The following is a 12,241-nucleotide window of genomic DNA, read 5'->3' as shown; positions in this document are numbered from 1 at the left end:
TTTTCAGCCCACAGGCTCATAGGCTGGTCATCATCGCCTACTGTGTGTCACTCAGCACGAAACTAGCCCAGCAGCCACTCCTGCCCAACTCCTGAAATTACTCTACTCTTCCTTCTGCAATTTACAGTTATCAGCATAACCAGTATACACTTAACTTCTCCCCTGGAAGTTCCCTCAACCTACTCGCCCAGATGAAAACTGTGTCCAGGGACAGGGCTTCCCTAGCACTCATCTCAGAGGTGACAGTTTTCTTTCCTTCTTCCCTCTTAGAGCTGTATTGCTCCATGATCTTGACTTTGTAACATTAGCATACCCTGATTTTTTTTGTTCTCCAATCTCCTTCCTTAAGTGATGTCATTTAGTTTTGTGGATTTCATGTAATATGAGAAGGTTAAACCATAGCAATTGCCAATATACTTTGATTTAATAAAATCTGATGCAACAAGTCCAATTGTTTATTCAATCCTTCTAAGTTAGATGGCCTAAAAAATCTCGAACTCACCATGACTAATCTGAAATCATCTTTCTTGTCCTTTCTCAAACATCTGCTTCTTCTACACCATTCCCTCTAGGACTGTACAAAAAAAGAGGAATCAACACTGTTCCCTCTAATGTCCGACACTGAATACATCAGGAAATCCAGCAAGCTCTATTTATGAAATCACACTGATAACTAGATTATTTTCACTACTTCACTCACTATCACCTTGCTCCAAGCCATCATTAACTTCTGCATAGATTAATGGGATTACTGCACAGAAAAATGAAATGGGAGAAAGCACAGTGCCCCACACTTCATGCTCGAATGGAAGTTTTCCTTAACCTCATTGATGTTTTGGGTCTCTAGACAGATTCTGTCACTATCTTCTAACAGTAAGACTATCTATATTGATTGAATCTGGTTAAGTGCTAGATGGTATTCTGTATTCCATTTTTACAGGAGAAACCGACGCTCAGACACCCTGGTTAATACACAAGATGACTCAGAAAATAAATCAATTCTGACTTGGCATAGCTGCACTGTTTATGACTTGAGTAAAACAGGGTTATTATTTGAAAAATTGGAGGAAATTATGGACAGAATATGAAAGTGAAAGGATTTGGGGAAAGAAGACAAGTGAATGAGTGAGCATATAGGATGTTTGATTTCAGAGTTATCTGGAATTTCTCAATTACAGCATTCACTCCTGTAATCAATGCATAGACCAATAACTCCGTCCTAGTCATAATGTGTATGGCAACCTGCTCCAGTATTTTTGCCTGGAGAATCCCCATGGATAGAGGAGCCTGGTGGGCTACAGTCCACGGGGTTGCAAAATGTCCTACTTCACTGAGTAACTAAGAAGTCATAATGTGTAAAAGCCTACAATGCCAGTTTGCATTATCACTTCAGTCTGTTGATGAGTTCAAGGGAAAAATGATGGCCAAATGATATTAAGCAATACCCGGTTATCTCATACAAGGTGGAGATAGAATTTGCACTCAGATATTCTTAGTCTGGACTTACACTTTAAACTTTTACTCTCTGATGTCTTTATTCTTTATAGAGGAGTTTCTCAGTATCCCACTCTGTGGGAATTACTCGTTCTATGTATCCTATTACCTGTGAGACTATTGAAGTCTTGAACATGATATATTAAAATTTGTATTACTAGAATAAAATACTGCTCTTGATACACCAGTGGTAACTACAATGAAATGAATTAAGTTACAGTAATCTATTTTATTGCATGAATATTCTGTTTGAAAATCTGAATGGAAGGATAGCAAATCTAAGTTTAATTAATTTATTTACTTTTCTTTTTTGGCCATACCATGTGGAATATGAGCTCTCCATTCCCAACCAGGGATCAAACCTGCACCCCCCTCATTGGAAGCATGGAGTCTTAACCACTGAATCACCAGGGAAATACCCTAACAAATTTCATTTTTAACAGATCTCTGCAGCGATTTTGCATAAGTCTCTTCATTCTTATGCCCATGTTAAATTCGGAAAATTCTGATATAAAGCATAACTTGAATGCAATTATGGTTCTGAGCTCAGTTACTACCTGAACCCTCTTTTCTCATTGATATAGTGCATCTTCATAATGCATAAATAACCCCCATGGAGAACAGTACAGTCGTGACTGAGTTCATTCTTGCCGGGATAACTGATGACCCACAACTGCAGGTCCCACTCTTTCTAGTGTTTGCTGTCATCTACCTCCTCACTCTGGTTGGGAACCTGGGGGTGATCATGCTGATCCTGCTGGACTCTCGTCTCCACACCCCCATGTACGTCTTCCTCAGCCACCTCTCCCTGATGGACTTTGCTTACTCCACAGCCGTCACTCCCAAAGTGATGGCTGGATTCCTCACGGGAGACAAGGTCATCTCCTACAATGCTTGTGCCGCTCAGCTTTTCTTTTTTGTTGGCTTTCTTGTTGTGGAAACTTTTCTTTTGGCTTCAATGGCCTATGACCGTCATGCAGCAGTGTGCAAGCCACTCCATTACACCAACATCATGACACCAAGGGTGTGTACATGGATGGTTGTAGGATGCTATGTCTTTGGCTTCCTCCAGGCCTCCATGCACACTTGGAATACATTCAGTCTCTCTTTCTGCAGATCCAATGTGATCGATCATTTTTTCTGTGATGTTACTCCCGTCCTGGCTCTCTCATGCTCAGACAGCATCAGAAGTGAGATGGTGTTTTTTATTTTGGCAGGCTTCAATATCATCTTCACTATTATGGTCATCTTGATCTCTTACCTGTTTATCTTTGTCACCATTCTGAGGTTGCGCTCATCTGAAGGACATCAGAAGGCCTTTTCCACCTGTGCGTCCCACCTCACTTCCGTCTCCATCTTCTATGGGACAGGCGCCTTCATGTACCTACAGCCCGGCTCCCGCCATTCCATGAGCACAGACAAGATGGCGTCCGTGTTCTACGCCATAATTGTCCCCATGCTGAATCCGCTGATCTATAGTCTGCGGAACAAAGAGGTCAAGAGAGCCCTAAAAAGGCTGTGGGGACCTTGAGAATGAGCTTATGGTTGCTGGGGTAGGGGGAATGATGGGGAAGGGATAATTAGGGAGTTTGGGACGGAGATGCACACACTGCTGTATTTAAAATGGACGAAGGGCCTACTGTAGGGCACATGGAACACTGCTCAATGTTACGTGGCAGCCTGGATGGAAGGGGAGCTCAGGGGAGAGTGGATATATGTGTATGTATGGCTGAGCGCCTTCACTGTTCATCTGAAACTATCACAACATTGTGAATCAGCTATATCCCAATACAAAATAAGAAGTTAAAAAATAAAATAGACCTAAAAATGGCTGTGGGGAAAGCAAAATCTTCAATAAGACATATATTTTAATTATGTATATACAACAACAGTATGGTTTCATACAAGTCATATCAAGCTAGGGAAAATATTGACTTGTTATGTCAACAATTATAAAAATGTTTTTACATCCTTTCTCAAGTTCTTTTTAAGTCTAGGAAGCAAATGTGTTGACAAAATGAGATCTCAGGAATAATAACATTGGAAGAATCAATCATGAAGCTATAATTCATATCTTTAAATTTCCATTTTAATTACTTTTATTGTATATTTTTTTCCCTGATCATCCACACTTTCATAAGCACATTTATACTCACCTGCATATTTAAGTACATGCTCACATGTACCTTATTCATGCAAATCACATGCAACTCACACACCTTTGTGTGGACAGAAAAATAAATTCAAGAGACAAATGGGATTCACCTTTTTTTTTTTAATAATTTGAAGCAATGGTTTTGGTGTCTGATAACACATTCTTAAATATAAACATATATACTTTTAAATAGAAAGAGTCATTTTGCATGTCATTTTATTTTAAAAAACTCTCTATTTGATACTATTTCATTTAAATAATTAATGTTCATACCAATCATCCTTGCTATAGGTTATTACTGAGTGCTTTTATTTTATTCTTTGTTCAATGATAATGAACATCATCAAATGGGCATCTTTATCTCAATTTTCATCTTTATCAACTCATCACCCAGAGTAACATCTTCATGTGATAATTTTAATGAAAAAAGCATTGCAGAGTATAAGACAAGGGAGATAGTAATGTAAGCATATTTTAATTTACTGAAGTAAAGATAACATTTAGTTTTACAGTCGGACATGACCCTTTGTCTTCAGATGCTCATCTCAGGACACATTTTATGCTTTTTCCTTCCCATATACAGTCAGGTCACCAACTGACAGATCATTCAGGCTCAAAGTAGAGGCTGCTCTGATTGTCCTTATGAACCTCTAAGAATAACATAGCCTAGCTTAAAAAAAATTTTTTTTAATTATTTTTTGGTGTGCTGGGTCTCCATTGCTCTGTAAGCTTCTCTAGTTGAGTTGAATGGGCAGATCATGGGCTCTGGGGCACGTGGGCTCCAGTAGTTGTGGCCTGTGGGCTCAGTTGTTGCCATTCCCGAGCTCTGGAGCGCAGGATCAACAGTTGTGGCACATGGGCTTACTTGCCCTGGGGCTGGAATCGTCCTAGACCAAGAATCAAATTCATGTCTCCTGAATTAGCAGGCAGATTCTTTACCACTGAGCGAAGAGGGAAACCTTAGCCTAGCTTTTAAATTGGGAATATTAGAACACTAAGAATCGATCAGAAATATGATAATAGTTATAAAGATATCTCTTAAAATGAAAATAGTACCGATTCCAATGATTCTAAAAAGGATTTCTTTGACTTATCAATTCTCTATGTATTGTTTTCTTCTGTGACTATTTCTTTCCATGCTAAATGATTTACAACACATATAAAATATATATATCTATTTCAAAACAGTGGACCCATACATGGGAAGAATGAAATATATATGCTTCATGTTATGTCTTGAATCTAGTATTGAGGGCTCCTGTGGTTTGACTTGACATGCCAGCCTGTCCTCTCAAGGAATAACAGAGATAGTTAAATGTATATCCCTCAGAACAAAATAGACATCAGTTCAATCCCTGGGTCAGGAAAATCCCCTGGAGAAGGAAATGGCTACCCACTCCAGTATAATTGCCTGCAGAATTCCATGGACAGAGGAGCCTGGCAAGTTACAGTCCAAAGAGTCACAAAGAGTCAGAATTGACTGAATGACTAACACACACACACACACACACACACATACACACACAGAACCAAATGAAAGACCACAGCAATAGCGTGTCCCTAATGATAGGGATAGTTTTTCCTTTTGGAGAAAAGAATCAAGAATCTTCATTTTCTAGAAAATTTTCTTTGTGAAGTACTAAGCCCCTCTGGAGTATTTCAAGTGTGAAGAATGATTTTGCCTACATACTTTGCAGATCCCAGTGTAAAAACTAAAATGTTGAGCTCCTTGTTAACAATGTATGACAATTTTAAGTTGGCAAGAGCAGAGCTTTAAACTCAGAGCAGGACCTTGTAAATACAAGGTCTGTATGGAGGCCCCAGATTCATGATCAGGAAGCCCCCTGGAGTCCTCCTCATCTTAGGTATAATCTTTTTAAAATTCCCAAACCATTAATATTTAAAATTAAATCATTCTCCACATTTTAGGTCATCATGAAATTGCAAATTAAAGCAACAATGGAAGAATACTGCACATCTTTTAGAATGGCCAATGTCCAGAACACAGAAACACCAAGTGCTACTAAGGATATGGAGCAAGAGGAACTCTCATTCATTGCCAATAGGAAGGCAGACTAGTGCAGCCTCTTTGGTAGACAGTTTGTCAGTTTCTTACAAAAAGAAACACACTCTTACTATATAATCTAGCACTTGTTCTACTTGGTATTTACCCAAAGGAATTGAAAACTTATGCTAAGGCAAAAGCTAGCTCAAGGATATTTATAGCATCTTTATTAATTACTTCCAGAATTTGGAAACAATTAATATGTCCTTCAGTAAATGAATGGATTAATAACTGTCCAATCCAAACAATAGAATGTTATTCAATGTTAAAAAGAAATGAGCTATCAAGCTATGAAAAGACATGGAGAAAACCCAAACTCACATTTCTAAATGAAAGCTATCAGTTTGAAATGATTATGAGCTGTGTGATTGTGTTATTTGACTTTCTGGAAAATATAAATCTATGAAGACTGTGAAACAGATCAGTGTTTGTTTGGAATTAGGGTGTTGGACTGGATGAAGATCAAGCTAGAATTAAGATTGCCGGGAGAAATATCAATAACCTCAGATATGCAGATGACACCACCCTTATGGCAGAAAGTGAAGAAGAACTTAAAAGCCTCTTGATGAAAGTGAAAGTGGAGAGTGACAAAGTTGGCTTAAAGCTCAACATTCAGAAAACAAAGATCATGGCATCTGGTCCCATTCAGTTCAGTTCAGTTCAGTCGCTCAGTCGTGTCCGACTCTTTGCAACCCCATGAATCGCAGCACTCCAGGCCTCCCTGTTCATCACCAATTCCCGGAGTTTACTTAAACTCACATCCATTGAGTCAGTGATGCCATCCAGCCATCTCATCCTCTGTCGTCCCCTTCTCCTCCTGCCCCCGATCCCTCCCAGCATCAGAGTCTTTTCCAATGAGTCAACTCTTTGCATGAGGTGGCCAAAGTACTGGAGTTTCAGCTTCAGCATCATTCCCTCCAAAGTAATCCCAGGGCTGATCTCCTTCAGAATGGACTGGTTGGACCTCCTTGCAGTCCAAGGGACTCTCAAGAGTATTCTCCAACACACAGTTCCATTACTTCATTGCAAATAGATGGAGAAACAATGGAAACAGTGATAGGCTTTCTTTTTGGGGGCTCCAAAATCACTTCAGATGGTGACTGCAGCCATGAAATTAAAAGAAGTTTGCTTGCTCCTTGGAAGAAAAGTTATGACCAACTTAGACAGCATATTAAAAAGCAGAGACATTACTTTGCCAACAAAGGGCTGTGTAGTCAAGGCTATGGTTTTTCCAGTAGTCATGTATGGATATGAGAGACTATAAAGAAAGCTGAGCACTGAAGAATTGATGCTTTTGAACGGTGGTGTTGGAGAAGACTCTTGAGAGTTCCTTGGACTGCATGAAGATCCAACCAATCCATCCTAAAGGAAATCAGTCCTGAATATTCACTGGATGGACTGATGTTGAAGCTGAAACTCCAATACTTTGGCCACCTGATGTGAAGAACTGGCTCATTGGAAAAGAGCCTGATGCCGGGAAAGATTGAAGGTGGGAGGAGAAGGGGACAACAGAGGATGAGATGGTTGGATGGTGTCACCAACTCAATGAACATGAGTTTGAGTAAACTCCAGGAGTTGGTGATGGACAAGAAAGCCTGGCATCCTGCAGTCCATGGGGTTACAAAGAGTCGGACATGACTGAGTGACTGAACTGAACTGAACTGAACTGAAAGGATGAGTAGATGCATCTAAGAAGATTTTTAGTGCAATAAAAACACTTGGTATGATACTTCAATGATGGATAATATCATTATATATTTGTCAAAATTCATAGAATATACAACACTAAGAGTGAACTATAATGTAAACTAATAACTTTATGTAGCTGTGTTAATGTATGTTGATCCTTGGGAAGAAAATATTCTCACTACTTTTTTGATTGCTGCATATTTTAGGCTCCCTTACAATCAGATTGATAAAATTCTAATTGATGCTAACATTTTGGATTGTGATAGAGGTCAAGTACATGTTTGCTTTGAAAGTTTTCTTCTTACACACACAGAATTTTTCTTGCAAATGTGATAGGAGTGTATGGTGTTTCTCCACCATGCATTTTTTTTTTTTATTACACTCTTTCCTTCCACATTCAGAAACCTTTGGAGTCACTTGTGGGTGATATCAGTATTATTAAGTGTAAGAATGAGAAGGCATGGTCTCTGTCTATCTCTTAGAAATAAATTGTTTGGAAAACTACTCAGCCTATGTATGATTGTAAGAAAACCTATAAATAAAATTTCATCTGAAGGTATACAATATGCATAAAAGGGAAGCAAGATTAGTGTTGAGTGAGAATAAAATTGGGATGCTTGCCTTTTGCTAGACTTTACTTCTAGTCAGGTTATGATTTCCAAATTCAAGGGCACAATAGACACAGGAAGATATTTACTCCCAAAGAGAAAGTGAAGTGAAAGTGAAAGTTACTCAGTAGTGACTCTTTGCGACCACATGGACTGTATCCATGGAATTCTCCAGGCCAGAATATTGGAGTGGGTAGCCTATCCCTTCTCCAGCAGATCTTCCTGACCCAGGAATCAAACCAGGGTCTCCTGCATTGCAGGAGGATTCTTTACCAACTGAGCTGTGAGAGAAGCCCCTCCAAAAAGAAAGGAAGAAAACAAACTCCATAAGTTCTGTGGGATTTTATTTTTTCATCCAAAGAGGGAAGAAAAAAAATCCCACAGAACTTACAGAAGTCATGTTGTCTGAGGTCTTTGTGACTGGTTCAATGCCACAGCCTGTTTCTTTGCCTGCTCTAATGTCCTTGTCAGCAGCTTCCAAGAATGTTAAAATAATTGTTTCTTTATTTTGGGGAACAGATGGGTCTCCTTGAGAAGAAATAACAACTCTTACACCCATGACTTTCCTTAGTAGTTTCCCTAAGTACTTGGTCCCCACGGGCAAGATTTTAATTAAAATATTCAATACATGAGGCATGGAGCTATGGATGTATTACAAGAGAACTTGTTCCCTAAGAGTTTCTTGCCAGTATAATCCCCTTCAAGACATCAGTCACCAGACCCTTGAATCCCAATCTGGCTTCATTCAAACTCACTAGAGTGAGAAACCCTGGTGCCCAGGGCAACTTTGTTCACTTGATTTTATTTTATCACAAGGTGGTCTTCAGGGTCTCAGAGCTGGAGGCCTTTACCTTCACAGGGCCTTTGCTGTGGAGCATCAGTCAGGATGACCTTGCATAGCACCGCCTGATAACTAGAGAAATCTTTTCTTAGACTGAGTGATTTACCCAAGGTTTCACATGCTCCATCTTATTTCATAATCAAACAACTCTGTAAAACATTAGGGGTGGGTATCAGTAATTCCGTTAAAAAGACTTAGAAAGTGGGGCTAAGTGAAGGAATTCACTTTAGTTTCCATCCGAAACAAGAAGTCTAGAATTGAGGACTTTTGAGGTTTGTCAAGTAGAGCCAACGTGTCCATTTATGAACCAAAAGTAGTCAAAAGAATTAGATAATTCAGAAGGCAAACCTTGTGGTTATAAAGTAAATTAACATATAGCATAGTGACTATAGTTAATAAACCTCTACTGCATATTTGAAAGTTGCTAGGTGACCAGATCTTAAAATTCCTCATCACAGGAAAAAAATTGCAATTACAGGTGGGAATGGATGTTAGCTAGTCTTATGATGATCAATTTGTAATCCATACCAGTGTCCAATCATTATGTTGTACACCTGATATGATGCTATGTGTCAGTTATACCTCAGCTTTAAAAAGGTAAATCAAGACTGTGTACAAAGAGGAAGCCACAGCCTGCTTCTCCTGTTAAGTTACCATGCAATCTCATCTTGTAAAGTTGGCTCCTTGAGTGCTATGACTTTGAAATGTAACAGAACCCTATGGTCCTTCCCCACCATGTCTTCTGCCTGCCTCTTGTCTGTAAAAAGACTGTAGCCAAAGAATCAATTTAATCAGAGAAGTGAGAAAATGCAGAAACAAAGGGAAACAGTAAGGACCAAATAATAATAGTTTAGTCATGAAAAGAAGTCAGGTACCTTTGGTTCCTCCTTAAGTGCTGTGTGTAACATTCTGTTTTGTAGACACTGAAACCTCACTAGGTGGAGGAAGTCAATTGCATGATGGCCAGGTTGTAGCCATGGCAGAAGCTGCCACAATTTTGAGAACTGGCCTCAAATAAATGGGAACAAGCTGACCCGGAACTAAAGATTAAGTGCACTTAAAACAATCAAGATGACACACATCAGACCTCTGATGACCAGTTTCAACAGGACTGTCAGAGCTGACTGGGCTATTTCTGCATGTAGCCCCCTCCCTCCACCTATACATCCCTGAAAATCCCCATTTAAAGCTCCTGCCCACTGAGTATCAGTGGGGAACTGGCCTTTGGACATGAGTCCATCATACACCCTACCCCCACCCCAGCTGACAGCCTCCAAATAAAGCAACCTTTCCTTGCCTCTCTATTGGCTTTAAAGTGGCGAGCAGCCAGACCCCACTTTTGGTAACAACTGTGGGAGAAAAAATAGTAGAAAAAGAATTGTGATTGCATCTTCTTAGTGTAGCTTTAGGAAATACTGAAGACTAATTTGCATGATGTAAGGGTAGCAGAAGTCATTCCGTTTATTTTTTTTTAACAATTAGGAAACAAGTGTTTTGTTATCACATGTTTCATACCTAAATATATATTCAACTCAAAATATTCCAGCTCAATAAGCTTTTCAGTTCAGTTCACTTCAGTCGCTCAGTCGTGTCCGACTCTTTGTGACCCCATGAATCGCAGCAGACCAGGCCTCCCTGTTCACCAACTCCCGGAGTTCACTCAGACTCACGTCCATCGAGTCAGTGATGCCATCCAGCCATCTCATCCTCTGTCCTCCCCTTCTCCTCCTGCCCCCAATCCCTCCCAACATCAGAGTCTTTTGCAATGAGTCAACTCTTCGCATGAGGTGGTCAAAGTACTGGAGTTTCAGCTTTAGCATCATTCCTTCCAAAGAAATCCCAGGGCTGATCTCCTTTAGAATGGACTGGTTGGATCTCCTTGCAGTCCAAGGGACTCTCAAGAGTCTTCTCCAACACCACAGTTCAAAGGCATCAAGTCTTCGGCACTCAGCCTTCTTCAAAGTCCAACTCTCACATCCATACATGACTACTGGAAAAACCATAGCCTTGACTAGATGGACCTTTGTTGGCAAAGTAATGTCTCTGATTTTGAATATGCTATCTAGGTTGGTCATAACTTTCCTTCCAAGGAGTAATCGTCTTTTAATTTCATGGCTGCAGTCACTATCTGCAGTGATTTTGGAGCCCAAAAAAATAAAGTCTGACACTGTTTCCACTGTTTCTCCATCTATTTCCCATGAAGTGATGGGACCGGATGCCATGATCTTCGTTTTCTGAATGTTGAGCTTTAAGCCAACTTTTTCACTCTCCACTTTCACTTTCATCAAGAGGCTTTTGAGTTCCTCTTCACTTTCTGCCACAAGGGTGGTGTCATCTGCATATCTGAGGTTATTGATATTTCTCCCGGAAATCTTGATTCCAACTTGTGTTTCTTCCAGTCCAGCCTTTCTCATGATGTACTCTGCATATGAGTTAAAGAAGCAGGGTGACAATATATAGCCTTGATGTACTCCTTTTCCTATTTGGAACCAGTCTGTTGTTCCATGTCCAGTTCTAACTATTGCTTCCTGACCTGCATACAGATTTCTCAAGAGGCAGGTCAGGTGGTCTGGTATTCCCATCTCTTTCAGAATTTTTGACAGTTTATTGTGATCCACCCAGTCAAAGGCTTTGGCATAGTCAATCAAGCAGAAATAGATGTTTTTCTGGAACTCTCTTGCTTTTTCCATGATCCAGTGGACGTTGGCAATTCGATCTCTGGTTCCTCTGCCTTTTCTAAAACCAGCTTGAACATCAGGAAGCTCACGGTTCACATATTGCTGAATCCTGGCTTGGAGAATTTTGAGCATTACTTTACTAGTGTGTGAGATGAGTGCAATTGAGCGGTAGTTTGAGAGTTCTTTGGCATTGCCTTTCTTTGGGATTGGAATGAAAACTGATCTTTTCCAGTCCTGTGGCCACTGCTGAGTTTTCCAAATTTGCTGACATATTGAGTGCAGCACTTTCACAGCATCATCTTCCAGGATTTGGAATAGCTCAACTGGAATTCCATCACCTCCACTAGCTTTGTTCATAGTGATGCTTTCTAAGGCCCACTTGACTTCACATTCCAGGATGTCTGGCTCTAGGTCAGTGATCACACCATCGTGATTATCTTGGTCATGAAGATCTTTTTTGTACAATAAACTTTTTTCTTTATATAAAATTATTGGACTTTGACACTCAAAATGATAATTGATACAATGGGTTGAAACCTGCCTCTTGGTTTTCTTTTCAACACCCCTATTCTGTGTTTGATATTTTTCCTTTCTTTAGAATTGGACTGCAGCCCAGCAGGCTCCCCTGCCCATGGGATTTTCCAGACAAGAGTACTGGAGTGGGGTGCCATTGCCTTCTCCAAGATTAAGATTACCTAAGATTAAATAATT

At 39.9% G+C, this 12,241-nt stretch overlaps 1 protein-coding gene across 3 annotated transcripts; it reads left to right on the top strand.

The window, feature by feature from the left end:
• The first annotated feature begins 2,104 nt into the window (after positions 1-2,104).
• LOC129627714 (olfactory receptor 5B12-like) lies at positions 2,105-3,366 on the top strand. Of its 3 annotated transcripts, none has more exons than XM_055547216.1 (2): positions 2,105-2,989; positions 3,298-3,366. In XM_055547216.1, exons 1-2 carry the CDS (start codon positions 2,108-2,110, stop codon positions 3,364-3,366), a joined length of 951 nt encoding a protein of 316 aa, XP_055403191.1. In that variant the 5' UTR covers positions 2,105-2,107. The 3 variants fall into 3 exon arrangements, with proteins under 3 accessions (XP_055403191.1, XP_055403192.1, XP_055403190.1); XM_055547217.1 differs by having other exon boundaries at positions 2,105-3,009; positions 3,324-3,366; XM_055547215.1 differs by lacking the exon at positions 3,298-3,366 and having other exon boundaries at positions 2,108-3,025.
• Positions 3,367-12,241: the final 8,875 nt, after the last annotated feature.

Source organism: Bubalus kerabau, chromosome 15, assembly GCF_029407905.1.
Source record: "Bubalus kerabau isolate K-KA32 ecotype Philippines breed swamp buffalo chromosome 15, PCC_UOA_SB_1v2, whole genome shotgun sequence".
In the NCBI taxonomy this organism is placed as follows: Eukaryota; Metazoa; Chordata; class Mammalia; order Artiodactyla; family Bovidae; genus Bubalus; species Bubalus kerabau.
This window is presented reverse-complemented; position numbering and strand designations above follow the sequence as displayed.

Bases quoted from the DNA above. Each gene is read 5' to 3' on its own strand.
- LOC129627714 (XM_055547216.1), top strand. From the start codon at position 2,108: ATGGAGAACAGTACAGTCGTGACTGAGTTCATTCTTGCCGGGATAACT. The intron at 2,990-3,297 runs GTCAAGAGAGCC...CAAAATAAGAAG, and splicing joins ATAGTCTGCGGAACAAAGAG to TTAAAAAATAAAATAGACCT.